Genomic DNA, 13,873 nt, shown 5'->3' with positions numbered 1-13,873 from the left:
GCGCTCTTTGAGGGTGTGGTAGAAAGGCCGCTGCGGCTGTGTAGTGGAGTATGTCTGTGGCTGTGTGTGTGTGTGTGTGAGCTGAAGGTGCTCACACAGCAGGTTGAAGGCACGGAGTGTCGCTCTGCAGGTGGACGCCTGGACAAACTCATCAAATAGAACGTGGGCGTGGCCCTCCTTCTCCGCCTCCTGGGCCTCGTCGCCCACGGCAACGCCGGCAGCAGCAGGGCACCCTGAGAACTCCATCTCAGCTTCCTGTTCCGGGCTCTCTCATTGGCTGCCTGGAGAGAGAGAAAAGACAGAGACTACGTTCCAATGTTCCACACAGACATCCCATGTAGAATCCATGTCTAATAGCCAGTCTGTTTGTGTTATCATTCCAACTCCTTGTCACTCCTTACATGCGTAATAAATTGCTTATAAAACATGTAAGTACATTTCTAAGTTTGCAAGTAGCCTACTGTGTGTGTGGATTAAGGTGTTCTCTGTCTGAGCTTGCTGCATTTCAGAGGTTAGGTTCCCCTGCTGGGAGGTAGAGCCCAGATAAACCAGCTCTCCATGCTGTGCACTGGGCTTATGGGTAATGAAGTATATCTGCTGCTGAGACTCTCCCACAATCAAAGCCCTCAGAAAAGTATACCATATCCTGCTAATTGCATTATATTGCATTATATTCACTGCACTTAGGTGTGTGAACATAAAGTGCATTATACAGTTGAAGTCGGAAGTTTACATACACCTTAGGCAAATAAACATATAAACTCAGTTTTTCACAATTCCTGACACTTAATCCTAGTAAAAATGCCCTGTCTTAGGTCAGTTAGGATAACCACTTTATTTTAAGAATGTGAAATGTCAGAATAATAGTAGAGAGAATGATTTATTTAAGCTTTTATTTCTTTCATCACATTCCCAGTGGGTCAGAAGTTTACATATACTCAATTAATATTTGGTAGCATTGCCTTTAAATTGTTTAACTTGGGTCAAACGTTTCAGGTAGCCTTCCACAAGCTTCCCACAATAAGTTGGGTGAATTTTTGCCCATTGCTCCTGATAGAGCTGGTGTAACTGAGTCAGGTTTGTAGGCCTCCTTGCTCGCACACGCTTTTTCAGTTCTGCCCACACATTTTCTATAGGATTGAGGTCAGGGCTTTGTGATGGCCACTCCAATACCTTGACTTTGTTGTCCTTAAGCCATTTTGCCACAACTTTGGAAGTATGCTTGGGGTCATTGTCCATTTGGAAGACCCATTTGCGACCAAGCTTTAACTTCCTGACTGATGTCTTGAGATGTTGCTTCAATATATCCACATCATTTTCCTTCCTCATGATGCCATCTATTTTGTGAAGTGCACCAGTCCCTCCTGAAGCAAAGCACCCCCACAGCATGATGCTGCCACCCCCGTCCTTCACGGTTGGTATGGTGTTCTTCAGCTTGCAAGGCACCCCCTTTTTCCTCCAAACATAACGATGGTCATTATGGCCAAACAGTTCTATATTTGTTTCATCAGACCAGAGGACATTTCTCCAAAAAGTACGATCTTTGTCCCCATGTGCAGTTGCAAACCGTAGTCTGGCTTTTTATGGCGGTTTTGGAGTAGTGGCTTCTACCTTGCTGAGCGGCCTTTCAGGTTATGTCGATATAGGACTTTTACTGTGGATATAGATACCTTTGTACCTGTTTCCTCCAGCATCTTCACAAGGTCCTTTGCTGTTGTTCTGGGATTGATTTGCACTTTCCGCACCAAAATACGTTCATCTCTAGGAGACAGAACGCGTCTCCTTCCTGAGCGGTATGACGGCTGCGTGGTCCCATGGTGTTTATACTTGCGTACTTTTGTTTGTACAGATGAACGTGGTACCTTCAGGCGTTTGGAAATTGCTCCCAAGGATGAACCAGACTTGTGGAAGTCTACAACTTTTTTTCTGAGGTCTTGGCTGATTTCTTTTGATTTTCCCATGATGTCAAGCAAAGAGGCACTGAGTTTGAAGGTAGGCCTTGAAATACATCCACAGGTACACCTCCAATTGACTCAAATGATGTCAATTAGCCTATCAGAAGCTTCTGAAGCCATGACATCATTTTCTGGAATTTCCCAAGCTGTTTAAAGGCACAGTCAACTTAGTGTATGTAAACTTATGACCCACTGGAATTGTGATACAGTGAATTATAAGTGAAATAATCTGTCTGTAAACAATTGTTGGAAAAATTACTTGTGTCATGCACAAAGTAGATGTCCTAACCGATTTGCCAAAACTATAGTTTGTTAACAAGAAATTTGTGGAGTGGTTGAAAAACGAGTTTTAATGACTCCAACCTAAGTGTATGTAAACTTCCGACTTCAACTGTATATCTGCATGGTATAATCAGCCCACATTATCTGATATCCTTTGAATACATTATGAACATATTCCCTTTTCACACAATAAAAATATAGGGTGTATAAGGACTTGGGGGGAGGAGGTACAATATGTGCCCACATCTCAAGACTGGGACAATAACCAAAGCAGTCACCAGACAATACAAAGAGAAAGAAGGAGGGAATGTGTGTGGTTGGGGTGTGGGGTGAGGGGGGGTTGGGGACACAATGCACCTCATACATAGTGGATCCATCCGCACCAAGCACCAAGAGAAACCCACACACACTGCAATGTCAGCATAGCAGGGGGAGATGTACAGTATAGAAGTTTACATTAGATTAAATGAGAAAATTGGATACTCTAAACAGCAGCAAATAACCATACAAGACTAAAAACCTTACATAAGTCATATACAGTGGGGGGAAAAAATATTTAGTCAGCCACCAATTGTGCAAGTTCTCCCACTTAAAAAGATGAGAGAGGCCTGTAATTTTCATCATAGGTACACGTCAACTATGACAGACAAAATGAGAAAAAAAATTCCAGAAAATCACATTGTAGGATTTTTAATGAATTTATTTGCAAATTATGGTGGAAAATAAGTATTTGGTCAATAACAAAAGTTTCTCAATACTTTGTTATATACCCTTTGTTGGCAATGACACAGGTCAAACGTTTTCTGTAAGTCTTCACAAGGTTTTCACACACTGTTGCTGGTATTTTGGCCCATTCCTCCATGCAGATCTCCTCTAGAGCAGTGATGTTTTGGGGCTGTCGCTGGGCAACACGGACTTTCAACTCCCTCCAAAGATTTTCTATGGGGTTGAGATCTGGAGACTGGCTAGACCACTCCAGGACCTTGAAATGCTTCTTACGAAGCCACTCCTTCGTTGCCCGGGCGGTGTGTTTGGGATCATTGTCATGCTGAAAGACCCAGCCACGTTTCATCTTCAATGCCCTTGCTGATGGAAGGAGGTTTTCACTCAAAATCTCACGATAAATGGCCCCATTCATTCTTTCCTTTACACGGATCAGTCGTCCTGGTCCCTTTGCAGAAAAACAGCCCCAAAGCATGATGTTTCCACCCCCATGCTTCACAGTAGGTATGGTGTTCTTTGGATGCAACTCAGCATTATTTGTCCTCCAAACACGACGAGTTGAGTTTTTACCAAAAAGTTATATTTAGGTTTCATCTGACCATATGACATTCTCCCAATCCTCTTCTGGATCATCCAAATGCACTCTAGCAAACTTCAGACGGGCCTGGACATGTACTGGCTTAAGCAGGGGGACACGTCTGGCACTGCAGGATTTGAGTCCCTGGCGGCGTAGTGTGTTACTGATGGTAGGCTTTGTTACTTTGGTCCCAGCTCTCTGCAGGTCATTCACTAGGTCCCCCCCGTGTGGTTCTGGGATTTTTGCTCACCGTTCTTGTGATCATTTTGACCCCATGGGGTGAGATCTTGCGTGGAGCCCCAGATCGAGGGAGATTATCAGTGGTCTTGTATGTCTTCCATTTCCTAATAATTGCTCCCACAGTTGATTTCTTCAAACCAAGCTGCTTACCTATTGCAGATTCAGTCTTCCCAGCCTGGTGCAGGTTTACAATTTTGTTTCTGGTGTCCTTTGACAGCTCTTTGGTCTTGGCCATAGTGGAGTTTGGAGTGTGACTGTTTGAGGTTGTGGACAGGTGTCTTTTATACTGATAACAAGTTCAAACAGGTGCCATTAATACAGGTAACGAGTGGGGGACAGAGGAGCCTCTTAAAGAAGAAGTTACAGGTCTGTGAGAGCCAGAAATCTTGCTTGTTTGTAGGTGACCAAATACTTATTTTCCACCATAATTTCCAAATAAATTCATTAAAAATCCTACAATGTGATTTTCTGGATTTTTTTTTCTCAATTTGTCTGTCATAGTTGACGTGTACCTATGATGAAAATTACAGGCCTCTCTCATCTTTTTAAGTGGGAGAACTTGCACAATTGGTGGCTGACTAAATACTTTTTTTCCCCACTGTACTATCCAGTCTAAGTGCCTAGGATACTCTACAGAATCACCTAGAACATCAAAAAGCTTTCATTCTTTCAGTATTGTCTGTCCATTGCGTCCGCACACAGTCCACACAAACTTTCTAGATAACACATTAAAGTACACATACAAACACACATTGACAGAAGAACATACACAAACTGCTGTGTAGGACTTACTGTATGCTGTGTTGTCGTCTGGCCTGTACAGACATCGTCACTCCCCAGCTCAGCCACGGGTTGCCAGGTGTCTCTCAGAATCCTAATGTAAATCTCTCTTCAGCCGCAGAAACAACACCCCACAAACCTGCACTGCAGTAGCCTATACTGCAGCCCCCATTGTCTCCGTCTGTCCCCCTCCCTTCCTTATAGTGTGCTGTGCATTATGGTGATGCCAACTCTCCAAGTCTGTCTTTCTCGCTCTCTCACACCCAGACACTTTTCTCGTCCATGGTCAGGGAACAGCCAAGTATAGACTCCTCCCACACAGCATGTTCACATAGGCTACAGTACGCACACTCACACGGGCACGCCCGCACACACACACCTAATCTCATGGGAAACAGACTGGGATCTAACAAGCTTAAAGAGGAGAGGGATCTGAAGAGAGAGATCATTCTGTAAGAACGTGGCGCAGAGGGAGAGAGATCCCACTCATTGGCACACAAAAACAGAGTGTGTATGTGTGAACATAACACACAGACAGAGGCCTATTTGTGCAAATGGCTAAGACCCAAAACCTTCAGTGCTGTCAGAGAGAAGGGTTGGGTTATACATTCTGTCTGTGTGGAGGTACCTGCACATGCCAGGTATAGGCCTACACATGACAGCGCAAATACACGTTTATAGGCCTACCCACAATTCTCAATTTATGGTCATATGGAGATCTGCTCTGCTCTCTCTACTAACTCAAAAAGACCCAAGCCTTATGAGAGGGTGGGTGAAAAAGTCACACAGGGCTTAATCTATAGCTAAATACTGTGGCTAACACCTGAACCCATGGCTTACGCTGCAGCGAATACCTTATCACCTTCACTGATCCATACTGTATTCCCAGTAACTACTTCAGTATAACGCCCACGCCCCACCACACACGCGCGCACGCACACACCCCACTAAGCTGCCCCATGGTGTGTGTGGTGTTACAGTCTAATTTTAACATTAACCTCTCCATGACGGGGCTTCTCATCCTTTCCAATGAAACCCAACCAAGTCTCCCTCTGTTTGTTTAAGATTTCACATAATCCCATTGGATTAGGATTTTGTTTTATATATAGATGACAGCTCCATATCCCTACAGGGTAATGTCACCATCTAGTGATGGGAAGTGAGACTGAATTCCCCTGCCTGACTAGTTATTTTCACTCAATTGTACACACTTTCTGAAATCTAAATATCTAGATGATTTAAAACACAAAGACAGTTGTCAAAGTATAGAACGTTTAATGTGTAAATATTAAATTACATGAATGTGTTGAGAATCACATGTAAACAGTCAGGAATTTTGCTGTGAAGAGAAAAAGTTAATCCAATGAAATACAGTAATAAAACCAAAGATTTGTATTTCACATATACAGTATTATCTTAATTTCACACAATATCGCAGACAGTGTCGTACCAGTAGTGCTCGTCCCTTTGTCTCGATAGGCAATAGAAAGGCTCCAACCGCACAAAGCACACAGGCCACAGAAAATGGCAGCATTGCTAAAATCACTGAATGTGACATCAACACCTACAACACACACAGTCAAACATTAATAGACACACACATTTAAGAAAAACACCTGTAACACACATTCAAATATTAATACACACACACACACACACACACACACACAAACATCAGCCAACATGAACAACACACAGCCACAGACCTGTGCTATGAAGGGGGCGATCATGCCTCCGATGCGGCTAAAAGAAGTGCAGAAACCTAACCCAAGAGAACGCACTGCAGTCGGGTACACCTGAGAGACAGAAGGAGCCATCAGACACACACAGTATACACCTGAGAGAGATCTGTACAATACATTGTTATACACTAACAGTATATCTATGGATGGAATGTAAAGTTGTGTCCATATACCTCTGCAGTATAAATATAAACCACATTGAAATTCATGGAGACCAGAGACCTGATCAAGAACAGCAGAATGGTAAAACCAAACCTGGAGAGAGAGAGAGAGCGAGCGAGAGAGTGACAGAGAGAGAATCTCATGAACAAAAGTATTGATACTGTATTTTTAATTGGTGACTAAATAAAACAGTCAAATAACTCCCCGCCCCCCCCCCCTGAGTGTGTTTACAGTGCATACATAGTAGAGCAGACGTTGACCAGCATGAAGAACAGGGCTGCCATGAGCTCCAGCAGAACCATGCTCCACTTCCTCCCAAACACGTTCAACAGGCATATATTCAGAGGGATGACTGGAGACAGATGGAGAGACAGAGAGAGAAAGAGACAGAGAGAGAGAGACAGAGAGAGAGCGCAAGAACGAATCAGACGTGTACACGAACAGTACCATTATTCAGATAGCGAAACAAAAGAGTGAATCTGACCCCCACTGTACACACACGCACACATGCATGTGTAACAGGGTTTCCACTTGACACTGCAGAAATATGTATTTCTACTGGTGGGTTGAATTTATATATCAATAAGGTGTTATGCCATTGGTTACACTAGCAGAGATTGCGAACGTAAATTCCTACCAGTCTGATATTAACATATTAATAATAATAATAATAATAATAATAATAATAATATGCCACTTAGCAGACGCTTTTATCCAAAGCGACTTACAGTCATGCGTGCATACATTTTTGTGTATGGGTGGTCCCAGGGATCGAACCCACTACCCTGGCATTACAAGCGCCGTGCTCCACCAGCTGAGCTACAGAGGACCACCACATGCAAGTGGTAGGTCATGTTCTGAAATACTATATTCCATTTTTTATTTACAATGTGTACGAGTACACTATGTACATGTCCTGATGTGTATGTGAGATATATATATATATATATATATATATATATATATATATATATATACAGTTGAAGTCGGAAGTTTACATACACTTTGGTTGGAGTCATTAAAACTCGTTTTTCAACCACTGCACATGGGGACAAAGATCGTACTTTTTGGAGAAATGTCCTCTGGTCTGATGAAAAAAAAATAGAACTGTTTGGCCATAATGACCATCGTTATGTTTAGAGGAAAAAGGGGGTGCTTGCAAGCCGAAGAACACCATCCCAACCGTGAAGCACGGGGGTGTCAGCATCATGCTCTGGGGGTGCTTTGCTGCAGGAGGGACTGGTGCACTTCACAAAATAGATGGCATCATGAGGAAGGAAAATTATGTGGATATATTGAAGCAACATCTCAAGACATCAGTCAGGAAGTTAAAGCTTGGTCGCAAATGGGTCTTCCAAATGGACAATGACCCCAAGCATACTTCCAAAGTTGTGGCAAAATGGCTTAAGGACAACAAAGTCAAGTTATTGGAGTGGCCATCACAAAGCCCTGAAAAAGAGTGTGCGAGCAAGGAGGCCTACAAACTTGACTCAGTTACACCAGCTCTGTCAGGAAGAATGGGCCAAAATTCACCCAACATATTGTGGGAAGCTTGTGGAAGACTACCCGAAACCTTTGACCCAAGTTAAACAATGTAAAGGCAATGCTACCAAATACTAATTGAGTGTATGTAAACTTCTGACCCACTGGGAATGTGATGAAATAAATAAAAGCTGAAATAAATAATTCTCTCTGCTATTATTCTGACATTTCACATTCTTAAAATGAAGTGGTGAACCTAACTGACCTAAGACAGGGAATCTTTACTAGGATTAAAATGTCAGGAATTGTGAAAAACAGAGTTTAAATGTATTTGGCTAAGGTGTATGTAAACTTCCGACTTCAACTGTATGTGTGTATATATATATATATATATATATATATATATATATATATATATATATATATATATATATATATACACAGTGGGGGAAAAAAGTATTTAGTCAGCCACCAATTGTGCAAGTTCTCCCACTTAAAAAGATGAGAGAGGCCTGTAATTTTCATCATAGGTACACGTCAACTATGACAGACAAAATGAGAAGAAAAAAATCCAGAAAATCACATTGTAGGATTTTTAATGAATTTATTTGCAAATGATGGTGGAAAATAAGTATTTGGTCAATAACAAAAGTTTCTCAATACTTTGTTATATACCCTTTGTTGGCAATGACACAGGTCAAACGTTTTCTGTAAGTCTTCCCAAGGTTTTCACACACTGTTGCTGGTATTTTGGCCCATTCCTCCATGCAGATCTCCTCTAGAGCAGTGATGTTTTGGGGCTGTCGCTGGGCAACACGGACTTTCAACTCCCTCCAAAGATTTTTTATGGGGTTGAGATCTGGAGACTGGCTAGGCCACTCCAGGACCTTGAAATGCTTCTTACGAAGCCACTCCTTCGTTGCCTAGGCAGTGTGTTTGGGATCATTGTCATGCTGAAAGACCCAGCCACGTTTCATCTTCAATGCCCTTGCTTCAATGCCCTTTTCACTCAAAATCTCACGATACATGGCCCCATTCATTCTTTCCTTTACACGGATCAGTCATCCTGGTCCCTTTGCAGAAAAACAGCCCTAAAGCATGATGTTTCCACCCCCATCCTTCATAGTAGGTATGGTGTTCTTTGGATGCAACTCAGCATTCTTTGTCCTCCAAACACGACGAGTTGAGTTTTTACCAAAAAGTTCTATTTTGGTTTCATCTGACCATATGACATTCTCCCAATCCTCTTCTGGATCATCCAAATGCACTCTAGCAAACTTCAGACGGGCCTGGACATGTACTGGCTTAAGCAGGGGGACACGTCTGGCACTGCAGGATTTGAGTCCCTGGCGGCATAGTGTGTTACTGATGGTAGGCTTTGTTACTTTGGTCCCAGCTCTCTGCAGGTCATTCACTAGGTTCCCCCGTGTGGTTCTGGGATTTTTACTCACCGTTCTTGTGATCATCTTTACCCCACGGGGTGAGATCTTGCGTGGAGCCCCAGATCGAGGGAGATTATCAGTGGTCTTGTATGTCTTCCATTTCCTAATAATTGCTCCCACAGTTGATTTCTTCAAACCAAGCTGCTTACCTATTGCAGATTCAGTCTTCCCAGCCTGGTGCAGGTCTACAATTTTGTTCCTGGTGTCCTTTGACAGCTCTTTGGTCTTGGCCATAGTGGAGTTTGGAGTGTGACTGTTTGAGGTTGTGGACAGGTGTCTTTTATACTGATAACATGTTCAAACAGGTGCCATTAATACAGGTAACGAGTGGAGGACAGAGGAGCCTCTTAAAGAAGAAGTTACAGGTCTGTGAGAGCCAGAAATCTTGCTTGTTTGTAGGTGACCAAATACTTATTTTCCACCATAATTTGCAAATAAATTCATTAAAAATCCTAAAATGTGGTTTTCTAGAATTTTTTTCCTCAATTTGTCTGTCATAGTTGACGTGTACCTATGATGAAAATTACAGGCCTCTCTCATCTTTTTAAGTGGGAGAACTTGCACAATTGGTGGCTGACTAAATACTTTTAGTCAGCCATGCTCTAATTGTAATGGTTGCATTATCTCCCTGCTAATTCACGGTTATTTCCATGCTAATAATAATAGACAAATCACAAATCGACAGCCAACAACATACTGTTGTCCTGCACATCTAATGTTCTTCCTTGCGTCTATTGTTAGAACAAACACCAATCAACCTGGAGTATTTTCTTGAAAAACACAACGCAAGAGAGTTACGAAGTACGATCTGTTACACTGGTGCCGAGACCAATCTTCTTGGTCTTCACTGGACATCTGTTACACATGCACGCACCCATAGTTCCCCCCTCCACCCCCTCACTCACGGGCGACCTCCCCCAGACAGCTGATGAGGAGGGTCTGGTAGTCGTTAAAGCCGAAGGGGATGCAGTAGCACATCCCGTCCTCTGGGTGGCTGTGTTTCTGCTGGTGCTCCGCGTCAGCGTCCGTCACACACAGCAGGTTCTTCTCCAGCAGCTCAGAACTGCTCAACACAGAGCCGTAGTAGGAGAAGGACGCCACAAACCTACAGTACATACATAGACACACAGAAATGAATAAACAACCACACACACACACAGTAAGAAAAGGACAAACCTACAGCACACATATAGATGTTGAAAAATAGAATGTCATACACCCTTCCACACCACGCCGTCCTCACATACTCAAATACAAACAGGGAAGTGCTCTTAGGTTGGAAGAGTAGGAGGAGGAAGAGTGTATGGGGCATTACCATGAGTACCACAGTAGTAGGGAGGTCCTCCTGAATGCTGGACTGACCAGGAGGCGCCAACTGCCCCTCTCTTTCTGAAACACATACACCACAGAAACATCAATAGACAGACACACACACACACACACACACACACACAAACACACTACTCACCACCAAAGGTTCCACGAGCCTCCCTGGTGGCATGGAGGCCCTGTTCATCCTGGCGATACGCTGGAGTGTTTCCACGGCAGCCTGCACGTTCCCTGCTGACACGTTGTAGCGAGCCGACTCCGGGATAAGCTATAGACACATGGGAACGCCAGGAAAGTTAACCAGGAAGAGAGTGTCAGAGAAGGTAGTCTCAACACTTTCAGATGGCCCATTCTTAAGTTGGGGAGTCATGGGGAGAGAAGGGGAGGTGGAGGGGATAGAGAAGGAGTAGGGAAGGAGAGGGTCAGAGAGTGAGGGGCGTGTCAAAGAGAGATGCTGCTGAGACTCAGAGGAGGCGGGACTCCTACCTGGAAGAGAAGGAGGAGGAGGACACTGGGGATGACAGACAGGCGGATCATCCAACGCCAGCCCAGCGTTGGAACCACAGTCATACCCAGCATGATGATGAGCATGGAGCCTACCATCCAGAAGATCTAAAAGGGTATACAAAACTAAAGCTGAAACAACTGTGATGATGATGATGATGATGATGATGGCTATGTGAGGCTATGGTGACTTACTGAGGCGAGAGGTAGCAGGTAGGATCTGTAACTAGCAGGGATAAACTCAGTCTTTAGGACAAACCTAGGAGAAAGGAGAGTAATATCACTAACAGTGGGTCTCAGAACAGGGAACTGTCTGTGTGTGTGTGTGTCTGTGTTTGTTCCTCTCTCTCTCTGTCTGTGTGTCTGTGTGTGTGTGTGTGTGTGTGTGTGTCTTACCCTTGGGAGCACCCGGCGACACCACAACCCACCATCAGGCGAAGGAAGATGAACCATCCGTAGGACGGAGAGAAGGAGGTGAGCAGGGAGAAGTACGCTGCCCACACAGAACCCCCAAACACCACCTAGATAGATTGATAGACCGTCAGACACATCTACACTCTCATTCCGACACAGACTGTTAAACAGTTCCAGAAGATTTCATTTTTATTTTTATCACATAAATCTGTAAAGGGGCAGACCTTCCAGCGTCCATATCTATCGGCCATGTATCCACTCAGCACTCCACACACCATGAACCCCGCAAACACCATCTGAGACAGACAGAGACAGACAGACAGAAAGTTGTATCATATACATGTGTAATATGTACTACCACTAGTATCACACACACATTTAAACCTAGCTGCATGCTGATTGGTGTATTTCCTCACCGTGGAGACCAGAGCCACCTCCCAGTTGTCCAGATGCCACTCACAGCGGATCTCAGGAGACACCACGGCTAGCAACATGATCTCCATCGCCTCCGCTATCTACAATACATACATACATGCATGCTTATATGCTTATGCACATCCTTTAGCAAGAGCTCTTTCACTTACATACGGACAGACAAAGACAGACAGCTAGACAGACAGACAGAGACACACACACACACTCACGCTGGCACTGCCCATGATGATGAACAACATAACATGGAAGCGACCAAAGCCGATGGTCTCCACCGCCTCCTCCACACTGTACGTCTGTGGCTCTGAAACACAAGGTCAAAGTTCAAATCCCACATACACACTTCACCCCCACATTATCCCTTCCCATGACCAAACACTCTATCCACTGGGTGGTTTATGAGCGGAGCTCACCTTTGACCTCTTGGTGAGGGTTGTTGACCTCGTGGTAAGGGCTGTTGACCTCTTGGTGATGGTTATTGACCTCCTCCATCTCCACTTCCTCTAGCTGGATGGCACTAACCAGCTGAGTCTTCATGGAGGACCTCCTCGGTCTCCCTACACTGCTCATAGACACTGCAGTCTACACCATTACCATACTATTAATATAATATCTTATGCCAATACTGTAACATTAGCTCAACAATCAACAAAGTGGGCACCCCACCACTGTTTTGGTAAACAGTTGCAGGATGGGGCTGGAGAAATGTAACCACTTAAATTCATAGACAGCGCTATGGATGCAAGGACTGACCACTCATGAGATCAAAATTATAATTGTAATCATGTTTTGAGGCTATACAGTTTGTTTACAATTACATTGTTTACAAACAATGGAGTTAAACAAGCTTATTTTGAGTTCTGGGGGGGTCAGTTGAACTAAGCTCATGAAGCATGTCTAAGTTATATTCTTTAAGAATCAATGAGTTTAAAAGTGCAAAAATAGAAGTAGAAATCGCAAATTGGCCCTTTAACATTTAATAGAAACCTACCACGACATATAACATTGTCACCTGCCCATACTGTAACATCACCAACAACATTAAGCCTACCTGTCAACTAGCTCTCAAGAACCCAAGGGGCACAAGTGGGCTTACAACTTCCCTCTCTTGGATTCTCAGCTGAACATATGGACAACAGCTGACTCCATGTTAACTACAATTCTGACACTGTTGTAACGTTTAGAAACGTTAAAATAAACCCACAACTACAAATATTCGGCAAAGTTTTAAATGCTAAACAAAATCAAAACGTTTTTATCATACATTGAGGAGCGCATAGATTTACTGTGCCGCATCCCTACACATCAATAATAATGTACAAAGTAAACTATGCGGTAAATCACAGCACTGCCGGGAATCACTGTTACCTGCTTTTTGTGATGAATTCGCTACTTTTTTGAAGAAGGCTATCTTTGTCATGAAGAATAACTTTTCATATATTGGCCACCTTGAGAATCAATTTCAACTTAGAAACTCGGCCAGTTCTGCTCACCTTCGGACAGGTGAATCAGGAAGTTGATGACAACACCCCTAAAAAGGTCAGACGACACGTTTTTAGGTCCCGCCTAACAACGTATGTAGCCTACATATGCTAATTAGTATTCAAATATTGTGAAAGGAAATAAACAACCCTATTTAAACTAATCTCGGCTACCAATTAGTAAAATTATCGCGAAAGTTTGTCACTTCCTTTTCTGTCCACGAGATATTATATTCAAACAGGACTACCCAATGAGAATTACTACTTGCCTTGGACATAAATATATTTGAGCCAACCTGGTATTGTTGAGGAGGTAGAGATTGGGTGG

The 13,873-nt window shown here is 43.4% G+C and overlaps 2 protein-coding genes across 3 annotated transcripts in view; both read right to left on the bottom strand.

Moving 5' to 3' along the window:
• LOC121546615 (protein-methionine sulfoxide oxidase mical3b-like) overlaps nt 1–4,854 on the bottom strand; it is a 31,272-nt gene extending 26,418 nt beyond the window's left edge. The window contains exons 1-2 of the mRNA XM_041857851.2: nt 4,570–4,854; nt 1–281 (exon numbers count right to left, since the gene is read on the bottom strand). The exon at nt 1–281 is cut by the window's left edge and continues 96 nt beyond it. Of these exons, the coding sequence (XP_041713785.2) occupies nt 1–246 (246 nt within the window). The 5' untranslated portion in view covers nt 247–281; nt 4,570–4,854. The remainder of the gene's footprint in view (nt 282–4,569) is intronic.
• Nucleotides 4,855–5,815: 961 nt separating this feature from the next.
• On the bottom strand, nt 5,816–13,561 carry LOC121546843 (putative transporter SVOPL). Of its 2 annotated transcripts, none has more exons than XM_041858089.2 (16): nt 13,433–13,561; nt 12,478–12,646; nt 12,277–12,368; nt 12,049–12,147; nt 11,857–11,928; nt 11,615–11,739; nt 11,414–11,477; nt 11,201–11,326; nt 10,854–10,982; nt 10,701–10,774; nt 10,291–10,490; nt 6,702–6,813; nt 6,473–6,554; nt 6,264–6,353; nt 6,008–6,121; nt 5,816–5,896 (listed from the first exon to the last, which is right to left on the bottom strand). In XM_041858089.2, the coding sequence occupies exons 2-16, from the start codon at nt 12,632–12,634 to the stop codon at nt 5,885–5,887; spliced, it is 1,548 nt and encodes a 515-aa protein (XP_041714023.1). In that variant the 5' UTR covers nt 12,635–12,646; nt 13,433–13,561; the 3' UTR covers nt 5,816–5,884. The 2 variants fall into 2 exon arrangements, with proteins under 2 accessions (XP_041714023.1, XP_041714022.1); XM_041858088.1 differs by having other exon boundaries at nt 12,478–12,639.
• Between the last annotated feature and the right edge of the window lie 312 nt (nt 13,562–13,873).

This window comes from Coregonus clupeaformis, unplaced genomic scaffold, assembly GCF_020615455.1.
Source record: "Coregonus clupeaformis isolate EN_2021a unplaced genomic scaffold, ASM2061545v1 scaf0013, whole genome shotgun sequence".
Taxonomy (NCBI): Eukaryota; Metazoa; Chordata; class Actinopteri; order Salmoniformes; family Salmonidae; genus Coregonus; species Coregonus clupeaformis.
The sequence above is the reverse complement of the archived record's forward strand: the minus strand, read 5'-3'. Positions and strand labels throughout refer to the sequence as shown.